Source organism: Sinocyclocheilus anshuiensis, unplaced genomic scaffold (genome assembly GCF_001515605.1).
Source record: "Sinocyclocheilus anshuiensis isolate Anshui unplaced genomic scaffold, SAMN03320099.WGS_v1.1 scaffold249, whole genome shotgun sequence".
NCBI lineage: Eukaryota > Metazoa > Chordata > Actinopteri > Cypriniformes > Cyprinidae > Sinocyclocheilus > Sinocyclocheilus anshuiensis.
The window spans coordinates 647,594-666,377 of NW_015540871.1; the positions used below are offsets into that span (position 1 = coordinate 647,594).

Sequence of the window (18,784 nt, forward strand, 5' to 3'; positions counted from 1 at the left end):
CATAAAGTAAATAGATAATGACAGAATTATGTATGTATATGTATATTCAAGAAATAAAATATGAGAGGTCATCATATATTACCAATACTTCCATAGCTAAAAGACCGTTCAAAAAGTTTGGGGTCAGTACGTTTTTTTTTTTATTTATAAAATAATACTTTTATTTAGCAAGAATGCATTAAATTTATCAAAAGTGACAACAAAGACTTGTTGCAAAAAAATCTATTTTAAATAAATGCTATTATTTTGAACTTTCTATTAATCAAAGAATCCTGAAAAAATGTATCACAGTTTCTACAAATATATTAAGCAGCAGAACTGTTTTCAACATTGATAATAATAAGAAAGTTTCTTGAGCACCAATTCAGCATATTAGAATGGTTTCTGAAGGATCATGTGACTCTGAAGACTGGAGTAATGATGCTGAAGATAACTGCTTCTGTTAGATATAAAATATATTTTCTAACTATACTGTAAAATTATACTGCATATAAATACCTCCTTATTTCCTAAAGGAGGTATTTCCATCCAATCTAACCCTTAAATTTATATTTGTAGTCTCTAGGTTCATCATTTTTTTTACTTGAATAAAATCAATTAATTTAGATGTTACCGCCTAAAGATTCCACTGCATAAAGTACATTGTTTTTAGATTTTTTTTTAGTGTAAGGATAATATTTGGCCTCTATGTGTGCTGTGCATTGTAGCGGGTGGATAGGTGTTTGCACCATAAATGCGGTATATTGTTTATTTTAGTACAGTTTGTATCCAATCAGCATCCAGAACCAGAATGCTCTGTTTTCTAAATAATCAATTTAAGCATAATGGACCTTTGCATATGATCTGTCATTCACATAAAAATACTTTCTGACTTTGTATATGGTGAGTTTCCCTCTGTACTATTTACATTGACACTAATGTGGTTAACTAATCGCTAATCACTAATCTCCCTCAGGAGCAGTGAGAGCGTCCAGCATCTTCCCCATCATGAGCGTTGGGCTTCTGTTCATGGGAGGTTTGTGTGTGGCTGCCGGTGAGTTTTACAGGAGCAGACACAATGTCATCCTCAGTGCTGGAATCTTCTTTGTCTCTGCTGGTAAGAGATTAAACCCACTGCATCAGTGCTAGCACACTCAGCCTGTTTATATTTTTAGCTTTAGCATATTTCAGTCTTTCCAAACAACAGTCAATTGTCCGAACCAGGGTTTCCCCACCGGATAGAGAGTATCGTTGGGTTCAGAACACAGCATGTCGAGAATGGATTAGTTAACAGACAGGTTAGGATGTCATCCTCCCCGTAGACTCTGCAGATCTGTGTTGACTTCCCAGATTAACTCTGATTATTGACAAAGAAAAAATGGATGGGCCGGCTCGAGCAGTGTAAACAAACAGCAGGCCAGCATATTGACCCACTGCTGTAGTTCTGGCCTGGAAAAGGGTGACAGACGGAGATCCTCAAACAGAACTGCATGTTGGTCAAATATTTAGAGAAGAACCCATTAGGACCTCATGAGCACACAAATGAGCCCAACTCCCTCCATTACAATTGAATTATGATGAATAAATCTTCATGATTGCAGCGAATGTGCTGCCGATGACAGAACGTTGCTTTGTACACGACAATGTGCTTCGAATCGCCTCATCCTATTGGTTATGATCTAAATAGTTCATGGCAAACTGCTAATTATTTACCCTTCAATATGATGGCGATGATAAAAAGCTAATTCAAATGTTTCAATTGTTCTTTTTTTCTGTGTTCCGCATGGCTGATAAGTAATGCATTCTTGTGTAATGATATGGAATGATGAGCCACAGCTGCATGCTGAGCCGTAACTTTCTCTCTCTCTTTTCTCTCTTGCCCTCTCCTCTGTTTTTACTCTTCACACAGGCCTAAGTAACATCATCGGCATTATCGTGTACATATCTGCCAATTCGGGAGACCCTGGCCAGAGCGACTCGAAGAAGAGCTACTCGTACGGCTGGTCTTTCTACTTCGGCGCACTGTCCTTCATAATGGCCGAGATGGTGGGCGTGCTCGCCGTGCACATGTACATCGAGAAACACCGGAAGCTGCGCGCCAAGTCCTGCACCGAGCTGATCAAGAAGTCAGCATTCAGTCGCATCCCCAGCTACAGATATCGATTCCGCAGACGCTCCAGCTGCCGCTCCAGTGAGCCTGCCTCTCGTGACGCTTCGCCCATGGGCAAGAGCGGGTACACGGGCCCCGCTGCGGCAGACATCTCTATGTACACCCTGTCCAGGGATCCCTCCAAGGCGGCAATGGGTGCCTTGCTCAACTCTGAGAGGGAGTTTTTGCAGGCTCACAACTCCAACGCTAAGGACTTCAAAGATGCGGCCAACAGGAGGACCACTCCAGTCTGAGAAAGTATAAGCACAGAGGAAGTTACAACCACAGACTTGAGCTGGACCCCAGCAGGAAGAAGAATTCACTCGAGGCCTGCAGGGCTATAACCCTCTTTCTATAACATTAAATATAAATATAGATGGTAATTGTTAGATCATTGGTGCTTCCTTTTAATCCTCATTTTTCAGTCACTGTTTCTGTCGTTTCACCTGACTCACACATCCCTACCCCTAAGGGCTACTCGAGTAGAATGCTAGTCCTCTCCTCAATGTCATTTGTTCTGCAATTGGAGTTCCTGAAGTGCGCAAAGGTAGCCCAGCGTAACTGTGAATCCCTCTGAGGGGGAGGATTGTAACGCTTCTGACAGACAAACTGAAAGGCTGCCCCGATACTCGCCTTATGCACAGCTCAGTAGCCCATAGCTGGTGAGTGCTGCCTCACACTCACAAGATTGTATACATTGTTGGTTTCTCTCCCAGGTCGGAAATTGAGCCCACAACTAGTGCCACTGTCTCATGCTGATCACCCCCACTCATCCCACCTACACACTGCCCACAAGATACTTGGCCGGGCTCTGCATGCCATCCACACAGTTCTGTTATTTTTTACGTTTACTCCCATTATTTCCATTGCGAAACCCCCATATTCCCCTGCATAAACTTTTATAACAGGGTTAAAATGCTTGTTATTAAATATAATTTTTTTTAGCCTACTAAAGTTTTTTGGTATTACATTGTTTCTCATTGTGGGGAAAGGTTTTCTGTGATTTACAATGAGATATCCTTGATAAGAGGTTTACTGGAGGCCCTTGTGCTTATTAATATGGATATTGTGGTCATTACTATACCGTAGAGTTTTTTTTTTTTTTTTTCATTTGTTAGCAAAAGAAAAGCAGTTGGCTGCCAAATGTAGATTTCCTAACTGTCTATAGTTAAACTATTTTTGGAGAAAATATTGTTCATACATTTACCAAAAGCTGGGCATCAAGAGTTTATAAAAATCAGAACGTTATAAAAACAAAAGGAACTGCCCTGAGTACTTGAACCATTCACATATCATGAATAGACAAGCCTCTAAATGGGCTGAAGGGATTTTCAGGTTCAAGTCTATACACAATAACAATACAACAACAAACGCTATGCTTATGAACATGCATACAATACTTCTTTGAAAATATATACTGCTCATTCTATCTACATTAATGCTATATCAATGCTATACTGAACTTAACGACAAAATATAAATGTATACTGTAATTTAGTTGCTTAGTTAATGTTATCAAAACTCCAAGGGCTTTTGGTTTTCAAATAACAAAGCATACAAGGGCTTTAAAGAAGTTCAGCCAACAGAGAAAACAATAGATCTGCCCTTAAAATAGTTAAATAAAAAAAAACTGTTACCTGACAATATTCATGTATGCAAAACACATCCAGATTTAATGATGTAATGTATACAGTAAGTTTTCCTTCGCATCTGTCTCAATTATTAATCCACGAGTCAGTTAGGTAGAAATGGAAGTAGATCCTGAAACATCTATAATAATGTAGTTTTTTCAGAAGTTCACCTCATTTCAGAACCCCCGAGAGCTGACGTGCATGTACTTTAGCCTCCAGATTCATGCAAGCCAGTTGCTCATCTCCAGTTTTATTTCATGCAGCTTACTGAAGTCATGCTAGCGATCTGCCGCCTCACTGGGAATATTACTGTAAATGTTGCCTTTGTTTGGATCCACTTTATGTTGTGAAATTGTGCTGTTCTGGGTCCAAAACTAAGTGTTTCATATTTGAAGGAGTCCACCGGTGTGCATTCGGCACAGTTGAACAGTTCAACCCTTCAAGTCTCTATCAGAGCACCTAGTAGTGCCTGTCTCTTCTGCCTACTCTGAGCACCCGTCGCCGGGTCTCTCACTTTCGCTCGCTTGCTCCTTCATCTCCATCACAGCCTCGCATCAGCTCCTCTTCCCAGGACTGTTATTGCTCAGCCAATCACATCCATAGAGTCTTAGGCCATGTTACTCACCACTTAGGCCTGCAACATTGTGTATGTGACCTCTCAATGAAAACAGCAGTCTCAGCTTGAAACATGCTGTAGAAAAAAGCACACCTTTTAAATACAGTAGTTTACATCAATAAAGATAATAGTCAGAGAGATATTTAAAGATTTAGAAAAATAAAGTCAGTTTTAAGAATGCCAACAATGCACTCTTTGTCTTCTTCACAAAATGTGTGCAAACTAACCTTCAAATTTGAAATAATGCAGGAACTAAGGCAATGATGTTTCACAACTACAGTGTTTTGGTTCAGAATCAGGGATGGAAGAGGTCAACATGAAATCAAAATGGACCTAATTTACTTTCTTAATCCACATTCCAGGTCTTATCAGTGCACATTATTCCAAAGAAAGTGAATATTTTTACTTTCTAAAACAAATATTACTATGACATTACAATTGCTGAAATATTTTAATTTTTAGAATACCTCATGTTGCATAAAAATTCTGTTCTGTTATGAATGTGTATTTTAATTAGAGGTGATGTTCCTAGTTCACTTTCAATTGGACAATGGCTCGTGGTTCAGTGAGGCAGTGAGTTAAAGGCTATTTCGTGGATCTTTTTGATTGATTCATTCGCTTTATAATAGTCATTTGCTCATGAATCAAACATCACGGCTCGTGCTGTGAATGAAACTCTGATGTAGTCTCTAGAGTCTCCTTTTCACTATCTCCATCAACTGACAAACAACAAACTTAAAGTTCCAATCACATGCGTATGCAAAATTTTTCGCAAATATTTGGATTTAATTTGAGCTTCTAGTGTACTGAAATATTTTAACTTTTGCGGCTGTATGCAACTGCCCAACCAGATGTGATGTATTCTAATAAAAACTATGAGTGTGAGGTGAGAATTACCAGTATTTTTATAGTTATAATTATGTCAGAAATAATTATTACATTTTGAAAGTTCTGTGCAAACTGCCTTTTGGGGTGAGAAATGCAACAAACATATGCTAATGTTATTAGTGTTAATGTTAATTTTTTGTTGCATTTAAAACTATTTTAGTCACAGTCTGCGGTCTTGAGGAATCATATAGATCATGTTATACAGACAACACTTTTCATGGTCTTTTTTTTTTATTCAAATCATAAATATGTCACATTGTGTAAAATGAATGGGTTGTGAATGCCATTTCATGTTGATTTTAACAATGAAGGTACACACATTTAGTGGGTTTGCAAAACAATGACATCCTACGTCATGATGTTTAACTATTGTCTATCTAGTCAGTGAAAGGAATGTGTGCCAGCTAAAAATGCTCTGTCTTCATATATTAGAAGATAAATCCTCCAAAGTGAAACCTGGAAAAGCATTTAAAACACTTTCTCACAAAAAAAGTCATTCATCATCAGAGACTGTGGTAAAAAAAGCTTCAAGAGTCTCCGGGAAACATTTAAGTCAGTCGCATACACACGAGGCACAGGTAAGACATTCGTCTAGCTCAAGTGCTTCTGACGAGGAATGAGAGAGAGCTATCTGGGCAGTTCATCAAGCCCCCCTAGAAGGGCAGGGAATTTAGTATGCCAGAGAGAGCGCAGCTTACCAGAGGCTTGTGCTATAAAATCAATAGGAGCCCTGTCTGTGGCGTATGAGCTCTAGGCTGCACCTCTTCATCTTCAATAGGGCAGTGCCGCTTGATTTAGGCCAGTGTGAGTGAGAGCTGAGCCGTCAGACTGAAGGTTTAGAGTCATAGTAGCACACTGGACCTCCAGACAGGTGGATAGCTGCACATCTGCGGAGAAAATCATCCCACAGCACTGAATAAAAGCACAGATGATCTCAGGTGTGCGACTGGCTGAATACGAATATGCAGGTGGGCTTTTTTGTCACTGACATTACCTGAGGCGAGTCTCTCAAGAGGCTGTTTTGGTGTAGGGAGGAATGAGGGTCTGCGGCCCTGAGGTTGGTCCTTTGCAGGGGTGAACGAGGACATCCATGCAGGCGGTATTGAGTGAGTGTCTTTTGGAGATCAGGGAGATCTGAGTCAGACACAAAACAGGACAGGTTGGTCGTGCAAAGATTACCAACAAAAGCATTGCTATTCCTCATGGGCGCCCACCAGCACACTCCCACCTAGCAGTAGCCAGATAACTATTACACAAAGGTCATGTTTTTCAGGCAGTGCTTCCCTTTTTCCTCCCTCTTCACCTGTTTGCCCCTTTTGAGCCCTTTAACCTGACACCATCTACATTCTCATGCAACCCTCAACCACAATGGAAAAACGTGCCTGTGTGACATTTCTGCAAAATGATATTACAGTACTTTGTATGACATGTTGTACATTCCCTTAGTTAGCCTATCCACTTTTAATGGTTAACCATGGTTTTATTACAAGTGTGTGTTTTTTTGACCGATTTATTACCATTTGCATAACAGTTTTACTACAAATACCATGGTTAAACTATGGTTAATTTGTGGTTACCATGGTTTAACTATAGTAATGGGTTTTTTGGTTTTATATATGGTAAAACCATGGTTAATTTTCATAAGGGAAGGGGGTGACAAAAGTGAAATGTCCAGTGAGTGGCGCTAAAAGTCTGTTCACTTTTATCTGAAACAGATGAACGTGGATCTGGCGACGTTTTATTACATTAGTTGTGGTATTTCATAAGTGAAATAAGTGAAATATACGGAGTGGCACTAAAAAGTTAATGCTCTATATGTTTGAAAATAACGTAGCACCTACATCCTACCCTAAACCTAACCCATCGTTTTAAAAAGGCAAACGAAAATGCATTAGTTGAAGCAACCATGCCATTGTACTGTACATTGCCACTGTAAAAAAAAATATATATATATAATAATAATAAAAAAATAAATAAAATCCATAAAATAAAATCCATAACAAGTACTGGCAGCTCATTATACAGGACATTATACGTTAATTTTACGAACATTTCCGTTACTCTAAAACATTGCAATGCAGCGTAAAATTGAAAATACTGGTAAAACACCTGTAAAAAAATAAATAGGCCTACGGAAAAAATTCCGAAAAAATTAGACGGTATAGTGCCCTATTTTTTCTTTCAGTGTATGATTCAGTCCACAAGTCTGAGGTCTTTTATCATGAGCCGTGTTTCAAGGGACTCGTATGAGCGCGCAGCATCTGAGTGAAACGTTACCAGGTGAGCTACCGAACCGGTTTTATACGTTAGACAAGCCATACATGTGGAGCAAAGACACAATGTATTAGTTTACAAATCATACTCTATAGTAAATAGTTTTGAGGTCATAACATATACTATTGTGCAAGGCGCCTCGCAAAAGCAGCTGCCACGTGTTCATTTCAGCTGGTAACTGCAGTGAATTTTAATTGTGGGGGTTTTGCAAAACTGTAGGTATAGAGGCACGTTTTTCCAAAGTGCCTAGGTTGATTGAAGAAAAGAAAAGACTTGGAAACTTTGAGAAATTTCGTGTTGTCTGAAAAGGCGAGTGTTTTGCTCCCTGAGCATGTCTGTTAAGCAGCGGCAAAACTGATAGATTAAAATTAAAACAAGAGGATTTATGAAAACCTCATTTCTGAGCTGAAAAGGATGAAGGGAATTTTGGATGTGTGCTTTTTGGATGTGTGCAACAGGCTTTGATGATTCACTGGGTGAGTTATCTACAGGAGCAAGCAGGCACGTGCACAGGTAGGGCTCAACCTGTGCAGAGCACATGCCCTTTTTAGCAAGTGCAGGCTGCAGATTGGCTCCTCTTTGCCTGAGTCTGGAGATAGTCGGCCATCCTCACCATAACAATGTTTTAATCTCTGCCTGTCAATTCCACTTCCTCCATCTTAACTCTCACTAACTCTACAGGCGATGTTTCTGCTCAAGTCTGAAGTTGTCTATAAGTGAACCATTACAGGCAGTCTACAGATAACAGTACATTACAATAGCTCGAAGTTACAAATCATAAAACTGTAGCAATAATCTCATCAAGGAATTATCTACATATATAATCTATCATCATTAATTTTATCATTCATCATTTAAACATCATTTTTAAAAACCTGAGTAGCCACCCAAGCATATAGCTATATTTATTTCTAAACATATATTTATAATTATATATACAGTATTTATATAATTCATGTTTTATATTATAATTGACATTATAATTCTGTTTCATTCTATCCTAAATTTTAATCATGTTAAATTCATTTTTATTTCATTGTTATACTGATAAATTATCATCGATGAATCAGTAAATAAGTGATAATTTAACACAAACACACTTTTCAGTTTAAACACATTTCAGTTTGCTATTTCAAAATATTCAGCAATAGATTGTTCAGAATGAAGAAAAAACTCTTAGACACTTTCTAGTTGTCAAACTTTGTGGGACATGTTTATATGATAAACTTTGAAGACTTGATTCATCCACAAAATTTACCTCAAGACCAGCTGGTTTAAAAAATCTAAAAGTGTCTTAGGAAAGTAAGGTTAGTTCTGAGTGTTTGACAGTGCTACTTTGTTTGACATGTTCTATCTAATGCAATGAATCAAGTGTGACAGGATTTGTTTTGGCCACTATGCTTATACTATTGCTTATACTATTTTTTCACAATATCCATATTTAAAACTTTATAAACAGTAATCTCTTGCTTCTGCTAACTCTCGTAAACGCATTCACGAGAGAGTGGACTTCCAGCGGATGACGTAGGCATAGCGAAAGCTCCGTTGAGAATATGCTAGTCTCGTGAGAACCAAGTTTTGTTTACAGGAGCAAAGTAAGTTTCCTTTGTTTAGCAAAGGAAAACCAATCTCTTAAGTTGTTTATATCGAAATCCTCTGACATTTTTCTTTACAAATCCTCTTTTTGTACTTCTAATTCGTGACCGGTGTTTTGTTTTGCTCTCTCCTCTGCACTTCCGCGTTAGTCACTGCTTTCGCCTGTCATCCACTGGAACGCCCTCTCTCATGTACACGCATACGACAGTTAGCCAAAGCTAGAGATTACGGTTTCTAAAGTTTTAAATAGGGATATTTTTCTTACAAAAACACATCAATTCAATTCAGTTGACCTTTATTCACCCCCTGGAGCCATGTGGAATACTTTTTTATGATGGATGGATGCACTTTATTGGACTTCTATTGGACTATTGAATAGTAACACCCATTCACTGCCATTATAAAGCTTGGAAGAGCCAGGAGATTTTTTTAAATATAACTCTGACTGGATTTGACTGAAAGAAGAAAGTCATATACACCTAGGATAGCTTAAGGATGAGTAAGTCATGGGGTAAATTAAATTTTTGGGTGAACTATCCCTTTAAGCAATCATAACATTTAGGTGTCTGCCCATAATTCAACCATTTTTTAAGTCTTTATTATACAACATATTAGAGCACCTTTTATCACAGACCAGAGACAATGCAGGCCTCATCCAGCAAGATTCTAATCTGAGCTGCTGTGTCAACATTTTTTAAATAACTTCTAGCGATAAAACACGCCTTATCTCTCCACCCTGCCCAAATATATTAACGTGCAGGATTGAGCCCCGGCCCGGACTCAAATCCTCCCAGACTATTTCACAAAGGCCCAGACAGGAGCGGGAGGATCAGATTTAGCGTGACCTTCTCAATCACATCTTCAACTTCCTGCTGTAAGACAGGCCAGTGCACACCGATGGAGGCCAATGAACTCCGTCATTGTGACAGCAGTCAATCTATGAATAAAAGCCGCCCTCCGTGATGCTGTCTTAACAGGAAATGGGGAAACGGCTTAGGAATGATTTTTTTGTGATGGAAACCCATTATTTCAGATTGATCTAATCATGGCCGTTGGCTAAAGCTTTGACTCTTTGTTGACTTTACCGTAACTCTTAATTTCGCCAGATTTTCGCTTTCGGGGGGTGTGCTGAACATCCTTCTCTCTCTTCTCCGTTTTGTTGAGTAACACTGCAGTTCCACGTTTTATTTTCTCATTTCTAGACTTTTATTTATTTATTCATTTTCTTCAGCGTCAGCAATGCGGGGAACAGCTGAACACGTCTTCATTTAAATAGGCTTCCTCTAGTACGAAGGCAACATTCAGAGCAGCTATTCATAACTACCAGAATAATTTTATTCACACTCGGCTTGAATTGCTACGGAGAGAGATAAGGGGCTGAGGAAATGGCAGAGTCAATTGGTGTAAACAGATAATGACTGAGCCACTGGCTCGAGAGCCGCTTACCGTATAGACGTAGGAGCGATGTAGCGCGCACACTGACAGCACACTTACAGGGATAATAAAAAAATAACAGACGAGATGCGGCACTCAGATTAATCACCCACATTTTGCCAACAATTGCGTCATCAAATTTATTAGACACGAATTTAATAGACAAGAACTCACTCGTGTTTGAAGCCTAATGGCGAAGTGTGTGCTTTCCCAAACACTCAGCAAAGAACAAAGACTCGCATGTAGGACACACAATCACACAGCATTTAAGGAAAACAAAGCTAATTGCTGAGAGCTGGGCGAAGCATTGAGAAAAGTGTATACATATTTATAAATGGTGACGTAGGAACAAAACACCAAATTACAGAGCCTCTCACTGGGTGGTCTATTTGAAATGCATGATTCTCCTTGTGAATGACTAATTTGCCCAATTAGTTTAGGCCTAATTCCATTCTTACTCACTAGTGCACACTATAACGTTTAGACCTAATTATTTACACCGTTTTGTGGGCACGCTAATTACAATCAGATCTCAATTTCTTAATTATCTCATTAGAAATGTAAAACTTTTGAAGTGACTGTGTAGGACAGCAGTCTTTTTGGTTTCAATTTTTGGGCCCCCTGAATGTATTCAGAAACATCTTTAGATAGATGTTTCTCTCAGTACAGATTTCTATGAAAGCTTTCACTCTCTACGGTTCCTAGCACAAGTGCTCGATGGTTAGCAGCAGTTAATTTAGATTGTAAGTGTTTAATCAGGGTGAAATTGTTCTTCCTCGTAATGGTCCCTGCTAGAGATAAAAGTGATTGAGCGTAAAGACCTCCTTAAGCATGTGTTCATGGTTAAAGGCAGAATAAAAAAGATGGGAGTTACTTACCAGTAGGGACAAATTGAACTAATTTTGTTAGTGCAGCAGTATATCTGCTGCATTTTGTGTGGCAAATATAAAGCACTAAAAGCAGTCCGATGTGAAAGGGCAAAGACCCAAGTTTTATTTTCCAAAAAGGCCCTTTTTACTTTCATTTTTGAATCTTCTTATCTTTCACCAAAGTCCATCAGTGTGCATCAGGGGTCTTCAACCTTTTTCAGACCAAAGATCCCTTGGTGAATAGTTTATTATTAATAATAATAGAATTGAAAATTAGATATTTTATCAAACTGAGTGTTGTATTTTAATTGGGTGACTGTACATCCACCTTTTCCCAAACAAATCCTAGCTGGAATTTCTAAATTGCTTAAAATGTCTGGGTTTTGGCCTTGTTTTCCAACTGACGTGCTCTCTACAGTTCTCACACTTCTCTGTCGATCCCACGATTGGACGATTATGTAGATTGCCTGCACGCTACTGGGCACTCTACTTTTTAGTCATTACCTTCAGCATGCATGAACAATAGCTAATCAAAGTCAAAACCCAGACATTTAAGGCAATTTAGAAATAAAAAGAGGAAGTGTGGTCACCCTTAAGCCTGGCCTCTGTGTATATACCATATAGATGTTATACTGTGTATATATATATATATATATATATATGTATATATATATATATATATATATATATATATATATATGAAGAGTTCAGATGCAAAAGCCTCTAAGTGCCGTCTGAAATTTTCTTCTAAAATGAGAATTTTTATCAGGCTCCTACATTTATTTTTGGCTATTTCACTTTAATTGCATAGAAAAGGACCTATACATTGCCATTAGAGTAAAATCACTGAACCTACACATAGCAGCCTGATAGCAATGCTCATTTTAGTCTATATATTTAGCTCATTATAGTCTAGGCTTAAAATGCAACATTCTACAGTATGTAATTATGTATGCGTAGCTAAAGTTCAACTGAGTGTTTACTTTTCAAGTTTTGCTTTAAGTTCTCTTGAATTTGTTTCTAAAAACACATTTTAATTTTTTACTAAATATTTAGTGCTCACTTATTGCCTTTAAATGTTACTCCTATCATGTCTGTAGGTGTGAGTTGACTGAAACCTTTGAAACTGCTACACCAAATAATTAATTCTACAGATGTCATCTAAAATAATAATTAGATGAGCAGATCACACAGGTACATAAACTGCATGACCCCAAAACTTCATAGTATTTCCAAGTCAATGAGAATTAGAGAGATTGACAGAGCATCTGGATGAGGGAAAACAAGGTGGGGTTCGCATCTGTCTCCACCCAGTAGTCTCAAGCAAGCTGTCTCCATATACCATGACAGATGACAGAGACACCTGGGCCTGTTACCCCGCTGCGTGCACAAGGCTCATATACCTCTGAGGTTAAACAGAGTGTGTGAGTTGATTGCTAAGTTGAGAACAACAGCATAGATGTGTGAGGACATGGATGCATACATTGTGGGTATCTGACTCTTCCATCCTCGAAAAGACACGCACACTTTCTCATCCTACTCCCCACTGCAATCAGTAATCCCATTTAACAAGGTTTACTGGGCTGCATAAACAAGTGAAGGTCTCTCTCACTGAAAAAAGGACTAGCCTAACATCTGGCTGGCTCTTTCCCAAACACCAGGGGACAACCCACTCACTTTGATATACCAATTAGCATCTTTTCAGGCCCTTTTTAAGTTCCTTGAACCGAGTGAAATGCTGTCAAACTGCTCTCTTCCACAATGAATATTCAACTAGCAACTAGCGTCAGAGAAAATCAGAGCCATAGCAAACAACTAATAAGTTTCAATAGAACAATCCCCAAAACCACAGGGAGGTTATTTAAAAGACTGGATCCCTAAAGACTAAATACAAACTGAGAAAACAATTTGATGGCAATTATTTCACATAGAACATGTGAATAAAAACGAGAGATGCCGTGCAGCGGGATGCAAAGAACACAGGGTCTCGAAACATTTAAATTGACATGGCATCTTCAAAACATGTCACTCTTGAGCAAGAAGCAGGGCATGTGCCAGTACCCACACTCATATTGGCCACTTGAGATCTTTTTAACACTTAATTAGAAGCATCACACTTACCAAATTGCGGGTGTTACATAGGGACTATTTAACATACATTTAAATGTTTATTTTAAATTGCAAAGTATCAAAAAATTAAAATGTGTAAATAAACTGTAAACTTTTTTTGCATTTCTACAACTCTATAAGGGTGTGCTTACACTTGTAGTTTGGTTTTCTTGCTTCTTTTGGTCCAGACCAAAGAAAAAGTACAACAAATGGTTTGCTTGTTGTTGTCATTTTTAACACCAAACCTCAAGATATAAAACACGATACGTTCAAAACTTGACTGGACAGCTTTTATGATGTGTATTTTGTGAACTTACCGAACATTTTCAAAGCTGCTGTGTGCTGGGTTAAATGTGCTCGTTGTATGTGTATACGTGATGGTATTTTTGCCAGGTTATAACTCACAAAGAGCTTATAAAATGTGTAAAGGAGTCAAAACTATGCCAGGAATTCCTCTGTTGCTCACACAGAGATCTGCTGTAGGTAGACGGCAGTACCGATGCCTGTACCAAACTGTAATGGGCAAAATTGCTCATATGTTATACTCTAAATAAAGAATTTAAAATAATTTTATTCCCCTAAAAATATAGAAAGATTTCTATCAAACGATACCTACCTTTTGACTCTCTTTGCTACGGTTTTGGAGTTATGACTCGAGTCATTACTTTTGTGTATGTCACGAAAACAGATTTTAAAATGCCTTCAGGGTGTCAAGGGCTAAACAAACAGGTTTCCTTTGCTCCAAAATGCTGTAACATTTGATCACTTCATGATATCACCACAAAATTTAATTCACTCACAGGTAACATGTTGGGGAACAACACCAAAAAAAGAATTTCTCCCCTACCTTATTTCTTTCCTGAGATATTGAATGTCAAATAAAACAGATATGTAAAATTTCCCTTGAGCACACAAATTTAGCTTACACTTTTATCAGCGATTTCTCAGTAGGAGATTGTCCAAATGTAAAGATTTTTTTTCCCTAAAACTACGGAAAGTTTTCAAATGATACCAACCTTTGATGATACCTGACTCTCCTTGCTACAGTTATGGGTCATTATTTTTGTGAAAGTCACTCTGAAAAAACAACACCCTCAGGGAGGCAAAAATGCCTTCAGGGCTTAATGGCTTAAGAAGCATTTTTTAAAGTTGCACTTATTTTACCTTGAGTGCCGAGATGCTGCAAAAGATGCAATAAGTGAGCATGACATATGTCTAGTGTGTGTTTACATAGAAAACAATTAAAACAGCTCAGTGGGATGCATTCTGTGTGAACTGTTTGTTAATTTGCTATTCGTTTTCAGTCATAACTGCCACATGGAGCAGGTCATAGAACAGGGACAGGTTTTAGGACTTACTAATGAAGATAAACAGACCAAGACTAAGGCATCATATGTTTGCCACACAAACTAAATCAAGTATTTAACAGCCTGTGAGTTAGACACAGTAATTTGTTATTCTAGTTCAAATTCATCTCTCTTATGAGACGGCCGTCTTATCCAAGGCTGTTAGCAAAATCTCAAGAGCAAGATGACAAGATCTGGGCTCCAAATATGCCAATTGACATGGGCCAAAAAATTTTCACAACGCCAAGAGCAGATTTTCTCTTATAAGCACTGGGTTACCATTACTCATAGTGTTTACCAGGGACTAGCTTAGGGGAAAAGGTACTGTATGTGGACAAATGATCACAGTAAATCAGGTCATGGCAAAGTATTGCCCCATCACTTCTGATGTTTGTTGAAAATGCTGTCGCTTTCTGTTTTCTCGGCGCATATTCTGACCCTGAGCAGGGCGCAGTGGGCCAGACCCCTCCATCACTCCCATCCACATAGTCCTGCTCCTTTCTCATGGGCCTCTGAAGCCCCCAAGGAATGTGACACTGACACACATGATTCACCGTATGGTTTAATGTCAGCTGCCAACACACATAGCACACCGCAATGAATCAGAGCTATATTTCATCCCACTCAGCTATGAAGAGCTTGAAGGCATCTCCACTTTCACTGGGCTGTGTATGAATATATATGATACCCCTCATGGCTCCTCTTGTCAAGTTTGTCACAGATATATTTATCGAGGTGTGATAAAGTGGAGGAATGCACATCATGTCTGGGAGTTGTCCTGCACCCCAGTCGGCGTGATAAAATGCTCAAGTTTTCAGGAACCAGCTATTGATTCAGCTATTTATTTCTGCCTGTCTGATGCTAAATGATCGCACCAGTGTCTGTGTTTTTATAAAATATATTAAATACATCTTATCAGTTAAGGAGAGTAATAACAATACAAATAATATTTTTATACATGTATACTAAAGTGTTACGTAACAAGCAGTAAACGAACATAAGAATGTTGGCAAATAATTAATTAATTTGATTAAATTATTGTGTTTTATGTACACTAAAATTCGAAAGTAAGGAGCTGATAAGAATTTTTAAAAATGTTTTGGAAAGAATGTTTTTCAAGGTTGCATCTACTTGATAAAAGTAAAAACAGTAAACTGTGAAATATTATTACAATTTAAAGTTACTGTTTTCTATTTTAATATATTTATAATATAATGTATTCCTGTGATGGCAAAGCTGTATTTTCAGCTGCCATTACTCCAGTCTTCAGTGTCACATGATCTGTTAGATGTCTAATATGCTGATTTGCTGCTCAATGGTATTTTGTTGATTATATATTAGAGATAAATTGGATATATTTTATGAAAATGTCAATGTACATAACACCCCAAAAAATATTTTTTGAAGATTTTTTTCCACATAACACCAATTTATCGGTGCGCTCTCTCTCTCTCTATATATATATGTATATATAGCATTAATAATATAATATTTCATAAAATTGGTTGCGACAGTATCGATCCTAGCAAAAAGCAGTGCATGCATGTCATCCCACTCGCAAATTACGCCTTGGATTCACATTATTTGCCTCAAATCAGCACAGATTTTTCTTCTGCCAGTTTATTCTAAGCAGAGTCTCATTAACTCGTGAACTAAGCAGCTGACTTAAATGGGGGGTGAGATGTCAGCTTCTTTATGTCTTTTCATGGTTTATGAAATTGATATGTTGATTAAAACAAGTTTATATATTTTTTATATAATTATTATTGATATAACATTTTGTATATGTACGTCATTGCGTGTTTGCGTAAAAGAGCAGGTGAATCAGTTTTTGAACCGGTTTGTTGAAACGTCCTACCCGAAAGAATCAATTCGACCAAAAGAAGAATCATATTTCCATACTACTGTCACTGACTGACCACATCTTCTTCCGCTTATCAAAGTAGTTCTGCTCAGTTTAGTGTTTTATTACGCATTTATTCCCACAGTATCGTTTCATAATGTGATATAATAATATAATAATACGCTAATATCTAAATTACAAAAATTAAGACTTTGAATATTCGAACTCAAGGAATTCCCGCCCTGACGCAAGGATACGTTCTCCTCTAAGCACGCAGTGGGGCTGCTGCGCGCGCGAAAGGAATCACCTTCAGATTTGCGTTCAATTTTCGATGTGAGGTGAAAATAAGGAGGTAAGTTAAAGTACATGTTTTCTAATTTGGTTATGCTACTTCTACTATATTTGAGTCCTAGCATTTAGAATGTTTACCTTTTTGAATCGTTAAACCAGTGTGTGTTTCAAACTTCGGCGCTGACCAGTACCGTTAGTCATTTAAAATCTTCAAAAAGTTTAAAATTTAGGTTTCATTAGATGGTACTGTGTAGTTTTTCTTTCTTTTTGTTAGATTTTATCCGAATCTTACTACATAATTTAGTAGTTTTAGGTTTCGTTACCAAGTAGGCTAACTGCTATATTGTCCCTGAGGGAAAAACAGGCTCGTTTTGCGGAAAATTTGGTCGTTAGCTTGTTGTCTACGATACTGTTATTAGAAAGATGTGTCATTTGTGTTTTAATAACGTTTAGCTCAGGAGTTATTGATCAGGTAAGTTCGAATCTATGAATATGTTGCCAACTTGACCGAACTTCGACGCATAGTGCAATATTTTTAATCAGTTTTTATATACATAATCGTAGGCGTCGTCTAAAAGCTCTAAAATGCTATTTTCCGAGTCGAGGTTGGATGAAAGTTCTTAATTCAGAAACAGATTAATTAGGACCAGCGCTTAAAGTGACCCAACCCCTCCCAGCGCGATTTGAACGTTAGTAACTTTATGTTCGTCGGCACTTTTTCCCTCTTCAAGCACTGGTTATTACGCCTGTATAATGAAATTCGCTTAACTAACATCAGTTGGACTGCACGTTTTACTTTCAGATATAATCACACTGATGATCTGAACTATCGTATGTACAGTCAGGCCTGGGTGTCTGCATAGGGCATAGGCACGTATCCCTCCTCATTAAAACCTTGTATCTCCATATTAAGTCACTTTTTAATAAATTATTTATTATTTATACTTCAGCGAGAGAGGACCAGATGTTCCATGAAGTGGATCAGACAACCTTGCCCTCTGAAGTAGACTGTGCCAAACTTCCAAGTACACCCTGCATAATTGTGTGTGGTATGTTTGAATATTTTTAAAGGAAAACTATTTAATATTTGCGGGAATTTAAGTTTGTCACAGTGTTACTGATCTCTTCTTTTTCTTATGCATAACTAATTGTGTGTGAATATTTTTAAAGGAAAACTATTTAATATTTGCGGGAATTTAAGTTTGTCACAGTGTTCACAGTGTTATCTTTTTCTTATGCATAACAACAGGAAGTTCCCCTTTGACTGCAGAGAACTTTATGTTTTCTGTCAACCAAGTCATAGTTAACAGCCACATCACCATCTTCTGCGATAGTCTGAAATTGATGTTTGCCTCATACTACTGCTTGAATATTTCATACCCATGAGACCAAGGAGCAACGCTAGAGTTCGTGCAAAGGTAAAAACACACTCATACTCTCACTCTCACACGCATTACATACACACACTCACACATGTCCTCACACACACTCACTCTCGCAAACACTTTTTCAACACACACTCACTTCACACACATCCTCACATACACTCACTCTCACAAACACTTTTTCAACACACACTCAGTTCACACACATCCTCACATACACTCACTCTCACAAACACTTTTTCAACACACACTCAGTTCACACACATCCTCACATACACTCACTCTCACAAACACTTTTTCAACACACACTCAGTTCACACACATCCTCACATACACTCACTCTCACAAACACTTTTTCAACACACACTCACTTC

At 37.9% G+C, this 18,784-nt stretch overlaps 1 protein-coding gene and 2 long non-coding RNA genes across 3 annotated transcripts in view; 2 read left to right on the plus strand and 1 right to left on the minus strand.

Moving 5' to 3' along the window:
* The window catches only part of LOC107688095 (voltage-dependent calcium channel gamma-3 subunit-like), a 41,256-nt gene extending 38,126 nt beyond the window's left edge, over positions 1 to 3,130 (plus strand). Inside the window, exons 3-4 of the mRNA XM_016485662.1 lie at positions 956 to 1,096; positions 1,889 to 3,130. Coding sequence (XP_016341148.1) covers positions 956 to 1,096; positions 1,889 to 2,382 — 635 coding nt within the window. The 3' untranslated portion in view covers positions 2,383 to 3,130. The remainder of the gene's footprint in view (positions 1 to 955; positions 1,097 to 1,888) is intronic.
* LOC107688096 (uncharacterized) overlaps positions 1 to 16,912 on the minus strand; it is a 20,346-nt gene extending 3,434 nt beyond the window's left edge. The window contains exons 1-2 of the long non-coding RNA XR_001634196.1: positions 16,807 to 16,912; positions 13,184 to 13,189 (exon numbers count right to left, since the gene is read on the minus strand). This is a non-coding gene — a long non-coding RNA (uncharacterized LOC107688096). The remainder of the gene's footprint in view (positions 1 to 13,183; positions 13,190 to 16,806) is intronic.
* A 551-nt stretch (positions 16,913 to 17,463) lies between these two features.
* Positions 17,464 to 18,356, plus strand: LOC107688149 (uncharacterized). The gene is made up of 3 exons (XR_001634199.1): positions 17,464 to 17,856; positions 17,976 to 18,074; positions 18,275 to 18,356. It is a non-coding gene; the product is annotated as an uncharacterized LOC107688149 (long non-coding RNA).
* The last annotated feature ends 428 nt before the right edge of the window (positions 18,357 to 18,784 follow it).